A 24,144-nucleotide genomic window follows, 5' to 3' on the forward strand; every position below is an offset into this window, starting at 1 on the left:
TTAATTAAATCTATCACAATATACATCACTAACATTTTAAACTAACGAAAGACATGAAATAGTTAAACTAACAGAAGTTGGTTTGAGGTCAATTTTAACAATGAGTATAAATATTTTATGCACACACACACATATATATTAGATAGTTTGTTATTCATTTGTATAATAAATACTATTAAAATTTACACTTCTTTGATCTCAGACCAACGATCCTAATGCACAACGCCTTCCCCGTTCGGGTGGTTGGAATTTGGTTCAGCTATTACTTTTACATCTACACGATTATAGATTTCATACCTAATATAAATTTATTAAAATAAGTACAAAGCACAGGCGAAGACGGGAGGCAATGATAGTGACGTTAGAGAGCAATGAATCAGTTTACGATAAAGTATTAAGGACAAGGTAATTGTTACTACCAACGTGAAGGTTAAGTGATACAGATAAATAACACTGAGATATAAAAAACGTATATTTTACGTCGACATTATAACTCGATCCTCACTATTAATCACGCACTATATTGAATACTTCAGATTTTCAGTTAAAACAAACTTTCAATGTTATAAAGCAATTAAAGAGTCATTGTATAGAATATTTGTCCGTCATTATCGGTACACTAACAATATTTTATTTGCAATTGATTTGTTTATAAATATCAATTTTAGATATAAAACAAAACGGTACAAACATTAACGAACACATTTACTGATGTGTACGAAATTAAATTTCATTGATAAAAGTATTTACGTGGTCCGTTAATAAAATTTTAAAATCATAAACAAATATCATAAGTATAAAATAAGCAAATAAGCAGATAAATAGTCTTCACGGAAGATTTCCAAAAAATCTCATTGCAAGAACTAGTTCGACGAATGTACGGAGCGAACAAGACTATGATGTAAGTTCTTAAGGTTTCTTAAGGCTTATCCTCACAATGACAGACTCGTAAATTGAATTATAATAAATACATTATGATGACGAGTTTGAATCAGTGCATATGTGAATGATTTTTTATCATTATCATATACTATATTGGAGGGTCGTTCAGAGGGGTGGAAGGTTGTGACTCATTATTTGCTATGGGGTATGGATCAAAGTTTTTTTTTTTTAAATTAATTTTTCATTAATTCAATCCATATGTAGTTTCGCGTAGATTACACTGTGATGATTCAATTTGAGATATTTTTTTATTGATATTATGCTCATTATAATCAATCCTAACTTTTTTCTAATGTACTTCGATAGGTTGTAATACAGAGCACGCATCTTCATTAGCCCACTTTTCTGAAATTAAACCTTTTAATGGACCCTAATGGTTATTTTGTTAGTTGTTCGTTAACTTGCAAGCATTTTGCCAATACATTATGTAAATTGCACTATTCTGTTATACCCCCTAACTAATTACGCTAGTGAAGATGCCGCGTGCAAGACGCGTGCCGGCGTTTCGGCCAATCACGAGTCATTGTTTCGCCAGTGACGTCATCACATTGAAAAAAAAAACCACGCGGACGAGAGATTAGATTTTAATTATAGCCGTACAATACATTTTATTATCAACAAGAAATTATCACTTGATATGTTTTTATTAAATAACAAGTATGCGTCATGACACATGAGAGGTTTGAACAGAACGTTTAAACTGTCCTGTAAGTCAGAGGATAAATCAAAACTCTATTACTGCCTACCTCCAAATATTTGACAGTTTATTTGCTGACTTCATGTTAGGGGAATGTATAATACCTAACGCCTAAACAAACTAGGGCTTAGAGGGAAGTTGTCAAAGTATGTTTGTGTTAGAATTAAGAAGGGTGCCAAGTTCTTTGAGAATTTAACGGATGACTCCCAAGGTCCAGGATATTTGTTGAGCTAACACATTTTTAAGGGTTCCGTAGGATAACCAACTAAACTCTGCCATTTTCAATCGAATTAAACACGGGATATTTTCGTTGATAAAACATCAAATAAATCATTCGGAGGGATATTTTTGACTTTATAAATGGTTATGTTTATTAAAATAGATATTTATGCTCTTTTTTTCGTTGAGATGATCCATCACTGTCAACACTGGCTCTCTGGACTCACTTGACGAGATTCAGGAGGCGCTTTAAATTATTCTCCTATTTTTGTAAATATTTTAATGAAATATAAAGTAAATATTATTCATTCTTTTATAAAAACACTGTTACGTGTATATTGTGAGCTTTAATTTTGGATCGAATATTTATCAAAATAAAATGCGTTTTGTTAATTACCTTACATCAATAAGGTTTTTTATTTTTACATTAATATGACGTTAAAACTAATAAATTAAAGACGTTAATTTGAGTGTGTTTATAATATATATGCATTACTCATTGATAACTTTATTAAAACAACTTTATATCGGCTGGAAACATTAACGTTAAAAGACGCTTCTGTCACCGTCACTCTGACAGTTGACAGCTTGACGGCCGTGAAGTATTGGACGCTCCGAATGAGGGCTTCATTAGGTTTTTGGTTATACAAACATTTCTATTACGGTTTTTATACGTTCGGGAAATTATATATTTAAATTCATTACATTCATTTAAATAAATAATAATTGGTTCTGTTAAAAAGAGGCGTTGTGAAAATTAAACATTAATGTTCCTTTAATTAAAAGTTTTATATTGGAAAAAGTGAATTTTTAGTTTGGCTGAATAAGTTCCACCATGAGCTAATCACTAATGCATATTGCATTGGAGGAATATTTTTTAAATTATTATTATAATTTGAGCAAAAAAAAGAAATTAATATAATTAAATGTTAATTCACAACAAGACGTGAAACTTGGTTGGTTATCTTAAAAGTTGTATCTTACCTAGATGTTTGACAAGTCTTGCCGGTAAAAGTAAATTTAATTACTCAGTCTACTGAGACCAAATGAACTGGAGCCAAGATACGGCCGAGACTAATTTTCAATTAAAACTCCATCAAACTTTAACTTAAAGCTCATCTTAAAAGAGTTACATTACAAAAGCATATTTATTTTTAATATTTTCCTAAAGTGAATAGAAAGTCCACTATTATTATGCCAACATAACAAATAGTTGTTATTGATAATAGTAGTTGATAATCAGTAATAAGTTAATTTTATTTAAAACAGGACTAACTGATTTCAAGGATATAATAAATCGGGCAATACAATCGAAAATCATAGCTGAATCTGATAGTAGCAATGAACGCTTTAGAACTATAACCTAAGAGACGATAGAGATAAAATCTCTGCTAAACCGATTAACTGCAGGTAGCGCGTATCGGTCGTACAGAATATATATGTACGTTTATTTTGGCCATTAATAGACAAGTTGTTGGTGGAGTAAACATTATATCGCACCCGTGATTATTGTGACAATTAGCGATGTATCCGAGATTATTCTGAGAATGTATCGTGTGACAGGATATCGATACGGCTGTGATCGATTGAATTACTCGTCTATATAAGAAATGAGGTTTATTTGTGAGCGGAAAGGTTGTCGATTCTACTGCATGAAATACCTGAAAGGGAAAAATTTTATTATCTGGCGTTATGATGAAATTCACTATCTGTACCATAAAGAATCCTTGGAGCACGGCATCCGAGCCCGGAGCCTGCATCCGACGGGTTGTCTGAAACGTATTTTATCGTCAAACCCGATAAAAATCCAATTTTGCCGCGTCGCCCACTTGTGACGTCACGCATGCCGGATGACGTCCACACGTGACGCCGCTTTGATAGGTTTTAAAGCTCCTTTGTCTATGTTATCTCCAAGCGATCAATCCAATAGCCGTGTGACATGTTGTTATGTGTAACTTGTGACGATTCTATATATGTTTATGATGTTGTGTAGCGCGAGGGTGCTGCGCGCAACGATGCGGATCGCGAGCGTCGCGCGCGCGGCGACTGGGAAGCGAGGGCGCGCGCCGCGGAGGCCGACGCGACGCGTCTCACTGGCAAGTTGCACGCTGCACAACGAGAGATTGCCAGGTAACAAACAACTTTCACTGACTAACCTACGAAATCTGTAAGCGAGGATAATCTACATTCTCCTTATTTGGAGTCCATTAAAATGAAAATTGATGAAAAATTGAATTCTCCAAGAGGGACCTTCTTAAATTGGGTCGAATCAGTTCGGATCGTTGCCGTAAATCAGGAATTTCAAACAGTAACGGCCCATCGGCCAATCGGAAAAGCTTATCGCTACCAACGACACCGCTCCGATTACTGGAGATATAAATTCTAAAACTCTACAAAACTTCTTTAATTACCGTGATGAGGAATCGGTCTGATATCGGAAATCGTCGCAGAAAATAATCATATTTGAAAATCTATAGCTCCATTAATATACCTGTTAAAATTATGTGTATTATATATATTTTTATTATTCACTCATCCTGTTACAAATAACGGTTATTTCGTTAATACTATCACCTCTCAATTGAATCGATTGTAAATGGGTTTTATGACGCCATTTAATTTAAACATGGATTACAGTCAATTATACAGAACAAGAATCGATTTATCCTTAATGTGCCCATTACATTATGCCTTATATGTATGTAAAATGGTTTCGTTAAATAATATTTATAACATATATATATAGTTTTTGAATTAAGTTCAAGCAATGGTATTAATTTTTTTTTTCTATTATAAATGCTTGATACGGAATGCAACTTCTTTGACATTCCATTTTCAAAAATTCAAATTCCACGGAGCCGGATAGTTCTCATTTTAAATAGGTATTTTATTTTATTTCACTAGACGTGTTGAATTTAATGACTTGTTAAGCCTTTCACCGAGACCAAAATAAATAATGCTATAGCCAGCGTACCGTCACAGGATTTGTCCTCACCGCTGCGAACTAACATCTGGTGAAGAGAAAAACATTCAGGGACCTTCAGATAAAGCGATTAATGCGGTCTAAAAAACATTGATAGGGTTTTGTTTTTTTTTTTAACCCCATGCAACATAGACCGGCGTTGAGTGTATTGTGCCAAACTATTTGGCCATAAAAAAAATTTGAATTAAAAATTTAAATTTAATTATGTATTGGTCAGTTTGCTGCGTTCAAGTTAGTATTGTCACACATACATAAGTTTTGCACGTTTTGCATTGAATAGCTTACGTTGATTCGTGTGCAAAGATTGATTAATGAAATACTGTTAACGCCCCGTGTATTGTGTGAGGATGCAGACTTGGAGTAAGCATTATGAAAGTTATGCCATTCAATTACGAGAATTTTAAATATAAAATCTAATATATTCTCTATTCTACATTGCATCTGCACCTTTGTCCGTATATTTATATTTCTAAACGAGTGTTAAGAATTTGCTAGAAAACACAACTTAACCATGAACTTCATCTTCCGATCCCGACCTAATCCACGGTCTATTTACGGGATCCCCCTTCAAAAACTTATAAATAATAAACGGGAGATATAGGAATCATCATAAAAACTTATACACAAATCAAAATAGAACTTAATGCTGTCATCATAGAGTCGCTTATCACAGAGTGTGAGAAATCAGCTACTAAACAGATATAAGGGTATATTCGAGGGTAATCGCGTCGTAAGCTTATAGCTTTAAGGTGCAAATTGTGTTGGCAGACGTGTAGCACTAAAACGAATCCTTTATTACATATGATGCAAGATAATTTAATGTAGTTGGTGCACTTGAAACGTATGGAAGCTGGAGAAATAGAAATTTATCCACGGCTTATTTTGATGATGTTTTTAAAGGTACATTTTATATAAATCATATTATTCTAACCGTCTCGTAAGGTAATACAGTTGATATTGAAATATGCTATATATTGTATTTTACAATCAAAAATAATGAGACATCCGATCCTCAGACAAACACCCTTGAAGTAGGGGACGATGCAATCCTATACTCCTAAGTGGTTAACAAAATCTCTTCTTATAATTTCAAAACGTCCCACAAATAGGCGATCAAATAACATAATCTCTTGCCAGTTTAATTATTTTATAACTTTGTATACTGTAAAAACGATTGTTATATTAAATTAAATATTTTAAAATTTTCATAATGATGTCTATTATTTTTATACACCAGCTGTTGCCCGCGGTTTCGGAGTCATATAAAACACCTTTTGAAATAGGCCGTATCATATGTATGATGCGTTCGACTTGTCGAAGACCCCTCAATCAGATCCTGACGTGGCGACAGTGAAAAAACTTCGAGACGAGAGAGCTCTCGAAATAAAAAAAAGTTAATAAAGGCAGATATAGCGTAACACATTTAGTCTAATTAAGAACTTTCTATCTTTTGACGTCGGTTAAAAGTAGTGTAAGTTCCTTTATCTGAAACTATCTTCCTACGAGTGAAATTTCGGTCAGAATAACACCAGATTACAGGTTAGCCTAAACATACAGACGGACAAAATTTTAAAACTACATTTTTGGTGTTGGTACTGTATGTATATACGTTCAAGTGTATTTGTCTTTTTTTTTGGAAAAACGTTTTTTTAAAATTCCATACAACATTGTCTTGAATTCTAGTATAGACACACGACAGCTTGTCTTATAATTACATCTTATTTGGACGATTCTGTTTTAATATGATCTCCCTCGTTTTTTATGTCATGGTGACGTCAGATATCCGACCCGGCACAATAATTGTCCCGGTAATCGTTCTGTTTGTTAGACGACACTGAGGAGTTGGCGCTCCCCGTTTTTATTCTCATCTTAAATTATTGCAACCCGAGCTCTCCTCGAAGAATTCATTAGGAAAGCAAACACTTAACAAAGCTTTCATATTGTTTCATACATAAAAATAAAATACGTGGAATGTTTTTAATATCATACCTAGTTAGTTATAATTCATTATCTTATCGTTATTTCGATTCACATCATTCAATTCATTCAACTGTATATTTTAGTTAAATTTCATTCATGGTTAAAATTTCCATAACATAACATTGATCCAATTAAGCATGATATTACAAGGATGATTGGAATCGCCCTTTAGATAGGTTAGAGTAATAGAAGCTGTTCCATCGATGGTCTTTGGGACACGTGTTTACTATCATGGGTTATTTTAAAACCATAAAACAAGCTCACCAGCGTCAAGCGTGTTGAACTAACAGAATTAATACGAAACAACGCTAATGTTTCAGACATATTACTTATATTTTCTATCTCCACAGATAATTAAATTTAAATAGTTATACAGTGTCATAATTTATTAATTTTTTATATGTGGGCTGTTTCGTCAAATAAATCTTTTTATGTTTGTATTCAATAAGACATATATTGTTAAAGAGATTTGTTTTGTCCGAAATAATTAAGAAGTGGTTTTACATATCACGCTTACTACTTCATGCTAATAAAAAAATATAAGAATAGGAACTATAAAGATTAATAAATTCATTGAAACCAAATATTATTTCTTTACAATTGGAACACGTTTTAAATTAAAATTAACCGGAATTTAACAGACGAACTTATTTTAATTGGCAACACCCGCAATATAAATAACACTATGCAAACTTCAAACCTGGCAGCACTCGTCAATGAGAATTAAACGAAAGGCGTCCCCTCATCTTTGTCACATCTGTACCAACATTAAAAAGCTACAAAACATTCATATAGTGAACTCTATTTCGTCACAACAAAGGCTGTTTTTGTATGAAATAAGTTTTGAGACTAGATTCCATTTGTCCAAACATTTTCTTGTCGTCCTTTCATTTGGTTGTTTGTTCTAATATGGATCGCAATTAGCTCCGTGAATAGAGTATGTTTTTTAATATCTGTGCAAGCGTACAATTTAATTATCTGTGTTAATTAACATGGCGGTTAACTTTGTATTCGTTTTATACAATCCGCACACAGCTTTAAAAGTGTAAATTTAAAAAGCTTTTCCAAAGTGATTTTCGTTTGTTGAAATATAATTATTATGGTCTATGATAATTCAACAACATCCCTTGCGTAATAATTAAAGAGTAATGTGTGCATTAAATGTCGTCAATTAAAACATTCGTCGAATCTAAAAATAGCTGTTCACCGCAATAACACAAATAAATTAATCCGTAGATATTTCACAGCAAACTATATCTAGAATTATTTGATATAAAATGTTTAGAATTTTTAAGCAAAATGTAACGTTTTCAAAATAAAGAGATCCCTTCGCAAGCGGGGAGAGCGCATTTGCATGCGATGTAATTCTCCGTTTTAAATTTAAACAGATTTGGCCCTCAATAGCATAAATCACTGTACAGGAACTACACCCCCGTTTTAAACCATGTTTTGTGTACTAACTTTCACCCTGTACTAACTTTATATATGTAGTAGTATATGAATAATATGAAAGGTAATTTAAAAAAAATCTATTTAGACACATGCAATGCATGTACACCTCGTCGAAATCTTATATTTACACATCACTTAACCTATTAACGTAACTGATTCATTACTAACATGCCAATTGCACTAACTCTTCTATATATATATATTATAATATAGATCGTATATTTTCTTTTGTATATAATATCCAAGTTTTATTCACTTCATTTATATTCCACTCGTGTTTCGACCAACGCTGAGGTGATATCGATTGCTACTGACCTTTGCTTTCGGCTACAAACACTTCATTTTGATACGCTAGTTTTCCAAACAAATATATACAACAAGCTGAGTAACAGTATACTTCTATATAATGTTTAAATTATATGTATATTTCTTCTGAACTTGCAACAAACTTGGAATTCATATTAGAAGTTGAAATGCAGCGAAATGACTTTTGCATTCAAAAGTCCGTCGTTGGAATGAGAGTTTCAGAATCTCGGTCTCTGACTTAGAATTATTTGCGCTTTTTCGTCTCAAGAATGATACCGATAAGTGTAACATACGAGAGTATTGCAATCTTGGCTCATTTGAACCTCTTCTTACCTTATGAGAACCTAGTACATCCTACTAATAAACGGCTGTCTGTCTAGTTAAAATTCCGAGAAACATATAAATTTCATTAATAAGATTAATAAGACGATCCAAGCGACTGGAGAACGAATGAGTGAAATAATGAGATGCTGGAATGAGTCAAAGAATGAAAAGTATGAAGCGTACAATAATATTACGTTCCCACGTAGTAGATTACGTGAGATATTGCGAGGGTGTCTTATCCTTAACTTTCTATTCTTTCATAATATTAGTTATAAAAAAAAACCGGCAAAATAAATTAAAATGTTACACCTCCTACAGTACACTGAAGGTTAACTGTCACACTTTTATGTCATTATTAAAAGAGGTAATATATAATATATATAAAATGACAAACACAGCAAAAGCTAAAATAAGATACATTACTTACAAGGGAATGCAACAAGAAATCAGGGTGCATACCGTTTCCCATAAGATATATGATTTTAATAATCGTCAAGATTGCTCTTAGGGTCCGGGATATTCCTTCAAGTGCCCCCTAGGGAATCATGTCTTGAGATATTGTCCTTCCTATTTCATTTGTAAAGCCCTCTTGATGTATGCCGCATTGAAACGGTTCCCGTCTTGAAGAATTGTCTTTTATTTGTCCCTCTGATCTGTTCTTTAATAAAAATAAGAATGTAAATAAATTCCTTCATTGTTCTGTTACATTCCTTAAGTGATCATATATTTTGTTACTTTTTATCACGGAAGTGCTTTTTAATTTAACGATCTCTGAGAGTGGAAGTTAATTGTTAATAATGGGAGCTATTTAATTAATGCTTTCTGTTATAACCGTGCAATATGTTACAGGAATAACGTCATATCATGTAACATAGAGTAATTAAGTGCGCGTTAAACACACGTCACAAAATGGCGGTGTACACAAGATGGCGGACAAAGTGACGAGACTTTATTAGTGCAACGTGCTGCAGTGGTTTCTTAATAAACGTCAGGGGGTATGTCTTTGACGTCAGGCAATTTGTCGATAATTTTATTTCACCAAAGACGCTGTTAGGAGACTAAAAATCTATGATGGAAAAGTTTACCAGTAAAAAGGAACAGGAATTGATTTTACAGTTTTTTTTTCTTAATTAATGTAATTAAAAGCCACGTTTCGGATAAGCGGGAGGTTAGTTAAAGTTATACAGGAAGCTCGCAGTAATCTTAGGTATCAAATTAGAGAAACTAAACTGCATTGTGGAGTCTGTGTTATCTGCAAAATTTAGCGCAAACACACATACAGTTCGCAGCAGTTTAATCTGATCGAAATTCTAAGGATTATATGGTTTCTGATTATAAGCCACACCAGCTTCGAAGACGTCTTAATCTTCAGACAAAACTTACATATATTTATATATAGGTATTTCTTATTCTAACTTAATTTCGTGCAGATACTTAAAAGAAATAAAAAAAATAAAAGAATTCTACGTAAAAAATTTTGGTTGAAAATATTCGATCAAGATTCGTTCGTGAGGAATAAAATAATATTCACTACAATACCATTCATCTATTCAATGAGAGGATTCATTCAGTCATTCACTCGATCGTGAACACAATGAGTGAAGTTTGTCGGTGTCTGTGGTGCAATTCACATTATACTGAAACTTTGTTTCATATTGTGTCCCACTGATATGTTTTCGACGTAAAGATTTAGTAGTTATAATTTCAGTTATTTGTTTTCGTCAAACTTGGATGGACTCATATCTGTATGGCTATAATATTTTGTTGTAAAATTTAACATGACCTTACTGTACGAAATAAAATCAAATATTAAATTTTGTTTAAACGGGATCCTACAAACAGCATTAGCCATTGTTGATTATGATATATGTCTGCAAGCAGTGTTATGGAATTAGTGGGAACAGACGGACATATAAATTAGTTTAGCGAGCCATGTGCTGCTTGACACGAGACCGGTTTATATCCTAGGGTTACCTGGCGTAATAAAATAATATGAATAATTCAAGTTCAGCAGTTATGATGGTTTGTTTTTGTTTTTATTTACGCGCCTGCAATTTTATTTACACGCTGTTCGTTTTAAACATATTTGCTCTAATACTCACAGATGGTTATTGCAAATTACGTGTATAAATAACACAGTAAAAAACTCTAACTGGCAAGTCAGTAAATACTATTTACAACCCCTTGCAAAACTGTTACCACAACTGAATTTGTAACAGCACCCTCTGCCTCAGGGCTGCTATAAACATTTTGGGGGGGTGTTATGTGAAGTGTACGCTATGAAAAATATTCATAACTGCATGTGCATTTTATTGATCCCAGACCGTAATCGAAGATATAAAACATAATTTACTGCGATAAATTCTAAAGAAGTTCCCATATGCGAGATTAATTGCTTTAAATATACATACATATATATGCATCGTATATTCTAATGTTGAATCCAATTGCGTATTTCAAGCGGTCTTTTGTTTTATTCCGTTTGTTATGCAAATGTCTGAATTACCAACTAAGACGTCCTCCATCAGATGACAATTAAATTAAAACGAGTCAACTCGTAAAATGTAAAAACTTTGTTATACTGAATACCATTTTAACGCACTTTCAAGTTTTAATCGTTTTAGAGTCTTATCAAGTTCTGGATACTTTGATGCTTCTTTGGTCATGAACGTGGACATATAAAAAAGACTAGTACCCTCAAAATGTCGGATTCAGTCTGAATTCTGTTCGTCTACTTGACGAAATATGCGCTAATATTTCACTGACAACATAAATTCCATTACAGAGTTTAGCATAGCTTACGTGATATTTAATACACTGTGGAATGTTATAACAAAAAGGGCTGCACGAAAATCTACCAGTGTATGGTGAGCTTATTGGAAAAATTCATCACAGGAATGTCAAGAGCAAATGCAAAGGTTTGAAAAATGTTTCCCATTACTTCTATTTCTGAATCTCATTGTTCGATACAGGTGCACGCAATTAAACGACAAATGAAACAGCACTGATGTCAGATTAGGAATTGTTGTAGATGTTGTTCCTCTTTTGACAAAGAAATTAATCGTCACATTGCAAGGGCTGTGCTGATGGAGTAATTTTGATTTACCGGTTCACGTATGCTTTATTCTGTTAAAAAGTTTTTAACTTATTGAAGTTTTATGATCAAATTATACTTGATTTGATAATTTACAAACATGGAGCTGAGTCATGCCGGTGAGGATTATCCAACAATCTAAATAAAGTAGAAATCAATGCTATTTGCATTTCTATTTTCGGTTTATGCGATAATAGGGTGACCATGCCGTCAGGTGTTCCAGTCAGCGTGCAGTTTATGGCCGTCATATTTCAATGCCCCTGAAAAAGACGCCCCCACTGATTTGCATTTGACAACGGCTCCACGTAATAAGGAAGCCCAATTTAGCAGTTCTGCAGGAAATAGAACTTATATAAATTTCTCTGAGTTTCCTCTTTTGACTTTTTATTTTATGGAAGAAATTATTGAGCGATTTCTTCTTGCCTTGTATCTTACAAAGTCTTAAAAAGGTCAAGTTAGTTTAGATAACTCTAAATGTTTTTAATTTTCTATCAGCGTCCCATCAACAGCAGGTCATTGGCAGGCCGTGGACCACCCATGGCTATCAATTGACCACTTAACGTTGATCATGCCATCGCCGCGTATCCTGTCTCAATTATCCTCGTTTTAGGGCCCTACCGGAAGCCCTAAGGCGATCTCGCCTCGCAATTCAAACATGTTGCTGTGTACGACAATAATTCCGAACTTTGTCATCAAAACTCAGTCCTTTAAAAACAGTATCGTGTTATTTCTCAAAGTTTTTAATTGATGTCCAGATTACAGGCGTTTTTTCGTACTATTTTAAACGAATGAAACATGCAACTCGTTTTCGAAAAAAAATATATGTTTTTATATCTTTTATTCAGAATAAAATACTCGGAATATTGTTCTCCTAATATAATTAAGTTCAATGTCCGTCATATTACTTTGCTAAATAGAATCAAAGCCTCACGTAACGCTAGAGGCGTGTCGTCAGTCTGCCTTTGACGGCACACGCACCTCAGTTCACTTTGTAGTTCGTTTTTGTCAAAGCCCTCCGACACATTCCCAATAAAAAGGTCGCATTAGTTTTCCTTTCAGAACGTACTTGAAAAATATTTTTCAGTCAATTTCAAAAATTTTCTTCTTCAAAGTAATGAATATTATTGCCCGCTTATCGTTTGATGTTGATATAGTTTTTCATTTATTTACCGCTATTTTAATTTTATTTTGTGCCGTGAGTAATCCCAAACACTCTATATACATAGACAACAGTAAATAAAAAGGTATTTCCGATAAGACATCGATATTTGATTGTTGATTTGCAACGTTTAGAGAACACTTAATATTCATAAAAAATTCATATCTTTGAAAGCTGTAATGAATGTTTTGTGTATACAAGTGACATCCTAATTGTGCTTCAGTCCTTTTGTAACAAATAACGAGCACTTAAAAGTTTTAGTTAAAAACTGTCCCTCGCTTTCCTGTCTAGACCGTTTGCAGGTGTCCTGGGGCAGAAACTTCGGCTGGGAAATTCGAAAGTATTGAGCTTTGCAATTTAAAGTTTGTTAGAAAAAAAAAATTTATCATATTATAAGCCCTCAAAGATGAATTAACAATTGCTAATAAAGGATATGAATAATTTAAATAAAAGTTATCTAGTATAATACAGTCGTGCCAAGATAAATTTAATTGTTTCCACTAGAACTTGCCGTTAAGTATTTTGATGAATACAATTAGTTAATAATTATAATTCGAGTTTAAAATCCCAAAACGTCTCGGACGCGCTAAAGGCCGACACCAAACACGGCTAATCACACTTTCAATACAAATTCAAATTGGGTGCGAAGTTTACAAAGAAAACACATTTACATCTGCTTTGTACTTCGGAAGTATATTAATTGTTATGGTAGGCTTGATCGTTACGTTTTGAAGCCGTTCCGACTTGTTACTTTTTTGACTTAAACTGAAAATAAATATAGGTGAATATTTTTTACAATCGAATAGATAGTTTAAGTTATTTGCTGTGACTAAATACTGTTGTCGAGATTTGAGACTGTGAAATTATAAAAAAAACCTTTGTGATTCTATAAAATTGGACCACGAGTATTTTGCTTTAGATTATTATATATATATATGTATATAAATACATACTTAAATAAAAAACAGATCTGCACGGTGCAGCTTATTGCCATTGGCACCCCTTCCCTTTGTTTGCATAACTCACTAAAACGCACCCCACTAATGAAAACCTGAGGGAAAATTCGGGAAAACTCATAATAACGGGGGTTGCAGCCCGTGGGGGTGATTGGATTTTGTTAATATTTGAAAGTTTTTATAAATCTTGCATAATAAAAATTATAAATATAAAGAGGATTTATCATTTCACTTTAATATTATAAGTTTTATTTTCTTATATGTTTCATGTACATGGCAAATATATCCGTATAATATATTGATTTATTTGACAACAATTATATTATTCAACACGCAATTTGAAACGAAAATACAGCGTGTGTTAATTATGCTATAACAAATATTTATATAGTGCCCCCAGTTAATGTTTTTAAGAAGCATTCCAACGATACAATTTAACATAAAAGTAACGCCCTGTAGATGCAAATATAAATTCAAAGGCCAGCGCGTCTCAAATTGTGCGAAATACAAACTTATGCAGATTGTAGACAGATGTCGCCCCTCGATTATCGTATGGAGATTAAAATGGGAAAACCCTGTGTTTATAAGTTCAGCCCCACCTGAATATTCTTCGGATCGGAAATTTAATGTCTACCAATTGTAGTAACATAGCTATTTAACAACACGTGACGTAACTTTTTTATTGTTACATTTGTTATTTCATCATAAAAACGTTTAAATATTTTTTGTTTGACAGCTAATAAATAAAGCAATTTATTTCGGTCAAACTAAGTATTTATTAGTTTCTATTATTTTGCATCAACCGTGATCACGAGCAGACGAGATGGAAGTGTCTGTCAGTCAGTCATCAACCGCCAAGGATGTCTTAATTTCTGTTGCGTACTGCTCTGGACTAACTGTATGAGCTTTGTTACTGAGCTCACGACGTCTAATTTTACATTTTTATAAAAATTTTATATAAAAAGCCCCTAGGTATAAGACAGTTTCAAGCCGTTTTTTCTTGAAATAACCCCGTTTTTGATTTAAATAGTATATCCGAGAATTAAGTTTTATTTTAGATGTGTACTCTAAAAAATCTTACCTAACCTTATGAGGTCAATTTAGTTCGCAAACATATAAGTATTACAAAAATCATTTTTATTACATGACATATTGTTTTTGTATGTTCACATTGCTCCTAACAACTGGAACGGTGATGAAATACAAAAGCAGCAAAGATCAAATACTTTCAATCAACACATTTTCTAAACTATCTGTATTTCTGTCTAAATCTTTTTTTCAACTTTTTCAAAGAGCGGTTCAAATCAATACCAATAATTTTTTTCTTTATTTTATTATGATGTTTATAATAGAATTAGAATTGAATGGGTTGTAGTGTAACGTTTTTGTTCAGTGTTATACTACGTACGAGTATACCCTGTGTTTATATTATACATACATAACACACAATATCTTAGTATATAATAATCAAAGTAGTAAGAAAAATACATTATTTTATATTTCAATACCAATAAATATATTATAAATTACAACAAATCTCGGCGCACATACATCGTTTATTTAATACAATTTGAGATGTTGTTTTGTTTTAAGAAATGTAATAAATTTAATTTAAAAATAATTTTTTTTTCAAGTAAACTTTCTTCGTGATACATTTTAACAGATGTCTGAATTGGATTTATAAGAACGGAGATATTTCTCGAAATCATTCAAGTATGAACGAGGCGTACAAATACGATTTAATTATAAACAACCGAGCAAGTCGACAAACATTATTATCGCTTATGAATAATTGACGCTCAATCGGAACTTGTATCTCAAAAGTAAAACATTAAGTCTCAGAACCAAATACCAATATAAACCTTATCGCGTGCACGCAATGGCCGGATTCGTTCAAAATTCAGTCCCAGGTGAAAGCACTAATAAATTATTTACGTGTGCGTAAAACTCTCCCCTAATTTAGGTAATTATTTGCGAAGGGAATCCGCTATTCAAACATTAAAGGGAACTTTGAAATTTGAAACATTTACTGAATATGATGCGGCGCGGTGGAGCTGTTGAAGATTATTAGAGGCTGGGATCGGAACTATCTTATCTACAACTTGATATATATGAGTTTTACATTTACATTTATCGAAACTGTATTTTAGTCCGTGGTTATTAAACTATTTTAAGGTAAATAAAACGAATGTTTTCGGATTGGCTGCGGGTTTTTAATTATTATTATTTATTCAGAACATATTAGTTTCATTTAAATGAATACTCGCGAAAGTCCTAAATGTCATCAGTTAAAGGTAAAATTTGAAACAGAATCGATTCGGTGCTTGAAGTAATGTTTTAAATAAAAATGATTGCTCAGCGAAAAAAACGTTGTCAACGGAGTGACGGTTAAAAAAAAAAATTGTTAAATTATGTTAACTGCCAAACATCCGTAACTTAAAGGTTCGAACAGATTGAGGTTACACGAAATGAGAGCACAATATACGTAATCTTCTCTCGTAATGAACATTTCAAACGAGTCTATAGAAATAGGCTTTCGCGCTTATTCATTCCGGGTCTATGGCACCCCATTAGCATTTAAAGGGTTATAGTCTTTTGTAGACCTTAGCTTTAATCGGTTTGCGGTTGACGCATGAATTTGAGACCTCAACCGATACGTTTACAGACGCATGGTGTGGTCCAAGACACGAAATACTGGCACAAAAATAAAGACGTATGTGAAAAAGAATTATGAACAATATTTTACAGCATGTTTTTAAAGCATATGCAAAATTATATCGCTTCTATCTAAAAACAAAGTAGGATTGTTTTTGCATCATATTTTAAACACTTATATCGATCTGATTTTAACTCCAGAAGTAATTCACTTAATAAATAAAACACCTGGCACCTGTGATACGCGCCAGCCGTTCTTGAAGCAAAGATCTAAAATAATACAATGTGCTATAGAAGTTGATGTCTCTTTAAAGACGGCTTTCCATGGAGCATTGTCTGCGTCCTTTGTTCGTTTTATTGACTGCTTGAAATATCGCGCGGCGCGTGCTTGACAGCTATTATGTGATATGGCGAGTGTTCATGTCTTTCGTGTATGAAATTTATTTGGTCGATCCGTGGAATTATCAGAGCAAAATGTACATTTTTAATGTAGCGATTTTTCTACTGTAATCTTTTTTTTCTGACTCGTTCGTTGTCGCGTTAACGTCTATAGCTTGATATTTACAACTTTCTCTTACTTATCTTTGCTCATTGTTTTTTAAATGGAATATTAATGATAGGTATTATTTATATATATAAAAAAAAATATTTTTTTGCACTAACGATATTTTTTTGGTCGGAAATAGATAAAAAAATCACATCCTTTACCTATGACCTGACTTGAAAATATTTTTCGTATCACCCTCAATTATTTTCTTTTATTTTTACTTTTACTCGCTTTAGCTCTCATCGTAATTTTAATCAAGAGCAACATACGTATAGTAGACACGTCGACGTTCCTATATTTATGGCAAATTAAAACAGAAGTGTAGCATCTGTCAACACGGTGCAAGTCGCCCTCGCTATAAATCTGAGATCAGGTGCCCTCGTACTGCGTCACTGGTTTCCGGATACCAGGGAATAGGTGTATGAATTAAATTGTCTTAAAACATGACACTATTTTAGTTTAAACATATTTACTATCTACAAAATTCCATCTATGTGATATCGGCTAACAGATTTACTTTACTTTAATACCAGATTTTACTTACGGCATCCATCGCTTCATTTGTGTTTAAAACTGTCTATAGTGTCTCCCAGCCTATACGTAGCCTATGTGTTTTATTTTAAATCTAAAAAAAAAACATGTATTTGATTTAAAAAATACACATACGTACATCTATTAAATATTTTATATTACACGAATAAGATGGAAATATTATAAGTAACTAATATTTTCTGTAATATACGCAAGACCTTTGTCCTAACAAATAGTTTGTATTAGAAGGATTACTTTCGAATAGTCACAATTCAGCTTTTATGGGTGTGACATAAATTTTTTAATTGTTCCAACTAATCGTAAAGGACAAAAGAACACCAGAATAACGATAAGAAAATAATTTTCCTTCGTTAATTTAACCATGAAGTTGATCTAGAAATTTCTCAAATAATATACATTAAAAAGAATTGAAGAAGATATAAATATACCGATTTATTTTTTAATAAATAAAATATTAGAAACAGAAAAATTTAACTCAATGGCCAATGTTGTTACATATGTTATATACATTAAATAAAAATAAGCTAAGCATATATAATATTAAACTCTTTATATATTTTCCTCCGCATCAGCGTTGTGAATAAAAATACTCAGAAGCCGCTAAGCTGTCTTATATTCCCAAAAACCGTCAGTTTCTTACCGGGTCGTGTGTTTGTTTCTCTATTCTTGGCGGCGCATAAAATCTAACTTGGGCCGTGTTAATGGGCGCGCCGAAGTCTGGAGGGTTCCACGATTTATAGACCGCTTGCGTACAACGTTAAGTGACAAGCGGTTCCTGAGTGTTGCCGTTACATACAGTACGTGAAAATAACACAAAACATAAATAACAAAAAGCGAGCTCGTGGCGTTATTCGTAAGTAAATAATACGATGTCTTATATATTACTGGTGACCAAGTCTGTCTGATCGTATGTTGTCCTAGTACTGCGCATATAACTCGGTGACTCCGAACGCTGCTGCCTATGAATTGTATGTCCGAGTACAGAACGAGCCCCATAGGCAGTATAAAATGCACCTGTTCTATGGTGGCGATGTGATTGCTGCGTGTAATTGAATTACATGCGGAGTGAGATACGGTTCCGTTACCAAGTTTTATAGCTTGGACTCCACTAAGAATACTGATTAATGTGATGTGTTTTAATTTAATGGGATGGAAGTAAGGTAATTCGGTTCGACATATGTATGTATAACACTCGATCTCATATGCTTAAGAACACTCCTTGATTATTTATTTTTCGTGCTAGCGAGTAATTTTGGAAATTAACTTTGTAAAGGCTATTTGTAATTGCTTTATGTTCGGGTAAACTAACTATTCGACTGAGAATCAAATCGAGACTTAATAGTGCTTCTTGTACATATACGAGATTTATCTGGAATAGAATGTTTGTTTTAAAAATGTCTATATGAAAACAGAATGCTCATTTTTTTGATTATATAATAGTAATTATCCAAACTACACCAGTGTCAATGGAGAAATTGTTGCCACATAAAATTCCACTTATATTAACGGAGCAAGTGTTGCCATATACAATAATCACGACCACCAAAACTCAATGATTCCTTTATCCATCGGTTGTGTCTCCTACAATACATATTTCATGGATGCACTCCCGTCTTATTTCTCGTATTAGCATAACTCCGAGGATTAATCCTCCTGAACAAATAGAGAGAGGTTTAACCTCACCAACCTCACCAACAACACAAGGTAGGTATATCTAAAGCTCGATATGCCATACTCGATTTTCACTCTCAATATTGTATACTAAATCCATCTTATATATCCGCTTACACCCAGAGACTGTTTATTATATATATATGTATATAAATTAAGTGCATGTTCTGTATTTATATATACTGAAGATTATACTTCTTTTGGTTTATTTTATTATTTTTTTTAAATTTTGTTGAAATGTCTATAACTTTTAATAACAGACAACGAATACTTTTGTTTCTGAAACTCTTTAAAAAATATCTCGTTAACAAACTTCACATTATTAACGGAAATTCCATATAAAAATATATTTATGAGGTAACAAGTTAGAAATGACTTATAATATGATTGTTTACATAGTGTGAACACTCCTACAATTAGCACGAGTTTGTTCAGCCCGTCCAAATTAATAACAGGCGTTCAGTAGACAATGGGGTCCAGGGTGTAATCAGCACAGTCAGCAGGGCAAACATTTACATGTCGCATTAGCAGACCAGGTAAGCCTTGCACCACATTAATATTAACCCCTGTTTGGGATAATTGGGCCATGTTACACGAATTTTCGTTATGTTCATTTTTTAACACGACTCAGCGACTTCCATTTTTGTTGACTTGCTATTAATTCCCGGTAAAAGACGATTGTTTTAGCTTAATTAATTGGAAATAGATTTTCATTCTCTTCTATTTTATAATTTGACTTCCATATTGTAGATCTTTAATTGGCTTTAAGGCATTACTTTTAATTGTGATATGTTCCTATCAACTTCCACTACCCAATCTAGCACGTTTCATTGACTTGGAAGTAAGTGGACTGCTGTAACGAACAGTCATCAAATTGGTTAAACGTTAAGCGAATTTAGCGCTAATTGTATTTGACAGAACGTGCCAGCGGAGTGCAATGTTGTGTGCGACGTTTTGTGCTTCACGGAAACCCTGCGTTGCGAGTAATTCGAAGTTACATTCGAGAATTGGATTTGATTTCGGTTGTTTTGTGACATGTTCCTCTTGCTTTTTTATTTGTCGTATGATGTTTAATTAAATTTGACGCTCTATGACTTTTCGTTTTCATTTGACGGCACTTATAAAGACTTCGGGTTTTGCACGTTTTTGCTCAGCGCAGACGGAATCAGACCGAATTCTTTTAACAAATACGTCCTCCATTTCAATCGATTTGTATATTATGAATAGATTTATTTGGATGAACAGCTCGCAAGCTTAACACAATGCTGTAAAACAAAGTAAAGCTGGAAGCTGTGAGAAGTGTTGCTGAATCTGTCGCTTTTTCCTCTTCGCTCGGCGTTAGACATTCAAGGCACGCGCCTACACGGAGTACACTTCCTAAACAATCTGTTAAAAGTCGATTGAATGTTTGTGAAAAACATTTTGCCCGCCACAAGCGTTTTATTTATTTAACTTCTTATTCGTGCAAAATAATTTGTTAGATGAGATCTTTGAGACAGCAAAAGTTAAATATTAATGTTTTCCAATAAGTATTTTATATTCTAGCTTCAATTATTATATTACAAAAACGTTATTATTTCCTTTTTAAGTCTGTATTATTAATGGTACTGTTATAACAGTCAATGTACAACCGGTATTTGATAATGTTTATATTACCGGGAATCCATGATCGGAGTGAATATAATATACTAAATAGAATATCAAATATATTTATAACAGAATTTTCACTTAAACACTTCTACATCTATGCACTATATTTCATGATAGATCTATAGAAGTCTCAAAAAATAAAAACTAATAATACATAATGAAATGCTAGAAACCGTCCTGTCAATAAATTGAACGAATAGACCAAGAAATTTGTGGCAGTGACAACAAAAGAACTCTAGGACAAGAAGGAAGTTTTTTTATCACATTTCGTTCTGAAACTATCCAGCCTTTGTAGCTTTTGGAATTTTCTTCGAGTTGTCTTAGTTAGTTAGTTAGTTAAATTCTGAATGCAGTCCTTTATATATCATATTTAATGTTAAATCTAAAAAAAAACATGAAAAAGGTATAGCAATTTTTATTATTTCCTACTCCAAGGACGTCCACTTAGGATGTTCCATCCAACGGCTTATCATGTGAGCGATACAATATATCGCATCTCAGGGACTTTCAATAATAGAGAGTCTAGACTGAGCGATAATCGTAAACGATCTACGTGGAACCTTTTCTGTACTGCAATAGCCATCATGTCCTATAGAACAGATATCCGCCTTTAGATATGTGATTCGTTATTTGAACGAGGTAGGAAAGTTTTGTTTAAAGAACGTTTTATAAAATTATATGTGTGACACTAACATTTACGCAGTCTAATATCTAGATTCTACTGAGACATGGAGTTTATTCGTACCGGACGCTTAGTAATAAAATAACAGTATATATTTTTTATTGTTTTAGAGAAGCGTTGGAATTAAAAAGTTTCTAAGTTAAAAAGTGTACGGCAAGCTCTAGACCGGTTAGGCTTAAAGTAAGCTCGGATTACTAAGATAAGTGGATCGCGCGTGTTAAAGTTGTGATACATTAGCCACCTATTCCCAGTTCAAGTTACTTCCTTAAATCTCGTGAGAAGCAAATATGGTGTGCCAGCAGACCGTTATAATATTTAATATACGAAATGATTAGATTACGTTAATATAAAGGCATTAATCATGATATATAAGGTTTAATTGCTCGCTCACCTCATTAAGATCGTGCCGATATTTTGTGTGGCACTCAGCTCTGTGAGCCTCGCCTCCTGAACATAAACGTCACAGTATGATGGACGGTCAGATTCGATTTACAATGGAAACAAAATGCGATACGTCTTGTAACTAATATACTTAAAACGTGATTGGATAATAACAACAAAATTGTGATTTATTTCATTGAATTCGTCAATATATATTAATTTATCAAACACATTTATTTACGTTAAATCGGGTAATTTTATTTCTCATTGCATTTTACTGAAATGGAGTAATGGTTTTTTTGTATGAACGTTATTGTGTACGTTCGCAAATTATTTTTTATGAAAGTAGTAACAGATAATAAATGTAGTGAAGATATCAGATTCAATGTATGACATATTTACTTTTATAGATTAAAAATAATGAAACAGTTATCGTTTATTACCTGGTTAAAAAGGTGAGGTCCGATTTACATTTTTATTTAGTATGGAATTATATTTATTAAGTAATATTAATGATATTTAAGATTTTCGCGTGTATTCATTGAAATAAAACGAATGTTTTTCCGACTTTCCGCGCTAGGAAACTAAGAAATGGTTGGCGATACATGACAAATAACAAGACGAACTGACAGACATTTTCATCTCGTCTGTCCGTAGCACGGTTGCTTCAAAGTAACCGCGTAATAATCCGAATTCCGTAAATATTAGTTTTTTTAGGTAATGACACATTAATAACACGTTTGTTATGCGAACAGCCTCAAACTAACTTTATTTTGTGATGTTTTTTTTTTAATTTTTTATATAATTCAATCCACTTTATATAGATCAATAATAAAAAATGTTGCCATCAAATAAAATAAAATTAAAAGTAATATTGTTTTGGGTGATAAATAAAAACAAAGTTAAGAAAATATTACAATAAAGGATCTATCTAAGCAGGCTTATAAAGACATCTGGCGCCTACACTAACATGACGAGTCTAGACTGAACTACGATCACTTATAATTAGTATTCAATAAGAACCTGAAAGCCTTTAATCAAAAGCAGAACACGCTCTGAACAAGATTTTTACTTAAATTATTAAAGTCTCGCCGTAGTTAAAAGTACTGTAGCAAATTTAACGACCTTATCGACTGTTCGAGTCACTTCGCAATTAACTTTTAAATCAAACTAAATCTATTGATCTTTATATAACATTAAAGATTCTGAATCAGCGATATAAAAATACTTAGCATTACAGTAATAAATCGATATTAATTGATTTCTCACATTATTTGTCGCGTTCTCAATTAACACGATTGCTTTTCACGTAAACAAATAAATAGAGTGAATAATCGGTAATTTCAGAAAATTGTTACGTGATTAAAAATACACCTACTTTAATAATAATATTTTTTTTCTGTAATAGTAATAAAAGTCACGTTATATATAACCGTCCCTAATTAAATAACCTAAACAGTTTCTCTCTTATAACACTAATTACCACGTCATTGTATACAATACCTTTCCTCCCCTTTTATACGTACAAAGCAAGTTCTTTGAGAGATTTTGCACCACATGTTAACCCAAATTTTCATGTATGTAGTCATACCTTAATGTCATATTTTATTTTGAGTTTTATTATTTTAAATATTATACGCGATATGATGATTTTAAGCTTTCTTTTCATCGTTTCTCTTTTATTATAAAGTGTATTAATATATATATTTTTATTATTATAAAATAAATTAAAAAAACTTTTCGGAGAAAGCTTCTAGCAAACCCAATTAGTGTGAACCGATTTCCTCGTGATTAGAAAATGGATTTATTTCGCATTTTCTTTCTTTATTCCTCATTCGTGATGTGAAAAGGACGTAAACTAACGACTTTCGCAAATAGTTTCCTTGATTGAAAG

At 32.7% G+C, this 24,144-nt stretch overlaps 1 protein-coding gene across 6 annotated transcripts in view; it reads left to right on the forward strand.

Moving 5' to 3' along the window:
• Positions 1–24,144, forward strand: part of LOC116767620 (uncharacterized) — a 186,563-nt gene that overhangs the window by 101,328 nt on the left and 61,091 nt on the right. For all 6 annotated transcript variants that reach the window (XM_032658024.2, XM_032658023.2, XM_032658026.2 and 3 more), the window contains one exon: positions 3,852–3,988. In XM_032658024.2, coding sequence (XP_032513915.2) covers positions 3,852–3,988 — 137 coding nt within the window. The remainder of the gene's footprint in view (positions 1–3,851; positions 3,989–24,144) is intronic.

Source organism: Danaus plexippus (genome assembly GCF_018135715.1).
Source record: "Danaus plexippus chromosome 9 unlocalized genomic scaffold, MEX_DaPlex mxdp_26, whole genome shotgun sequence".
Classification (NCBI taxonomy): Eukaryota; Metazoa; Arthropoda; class Insecta; order Lepidoptera; family Nymphalidae; genus Danaus; species Danaus plexippus.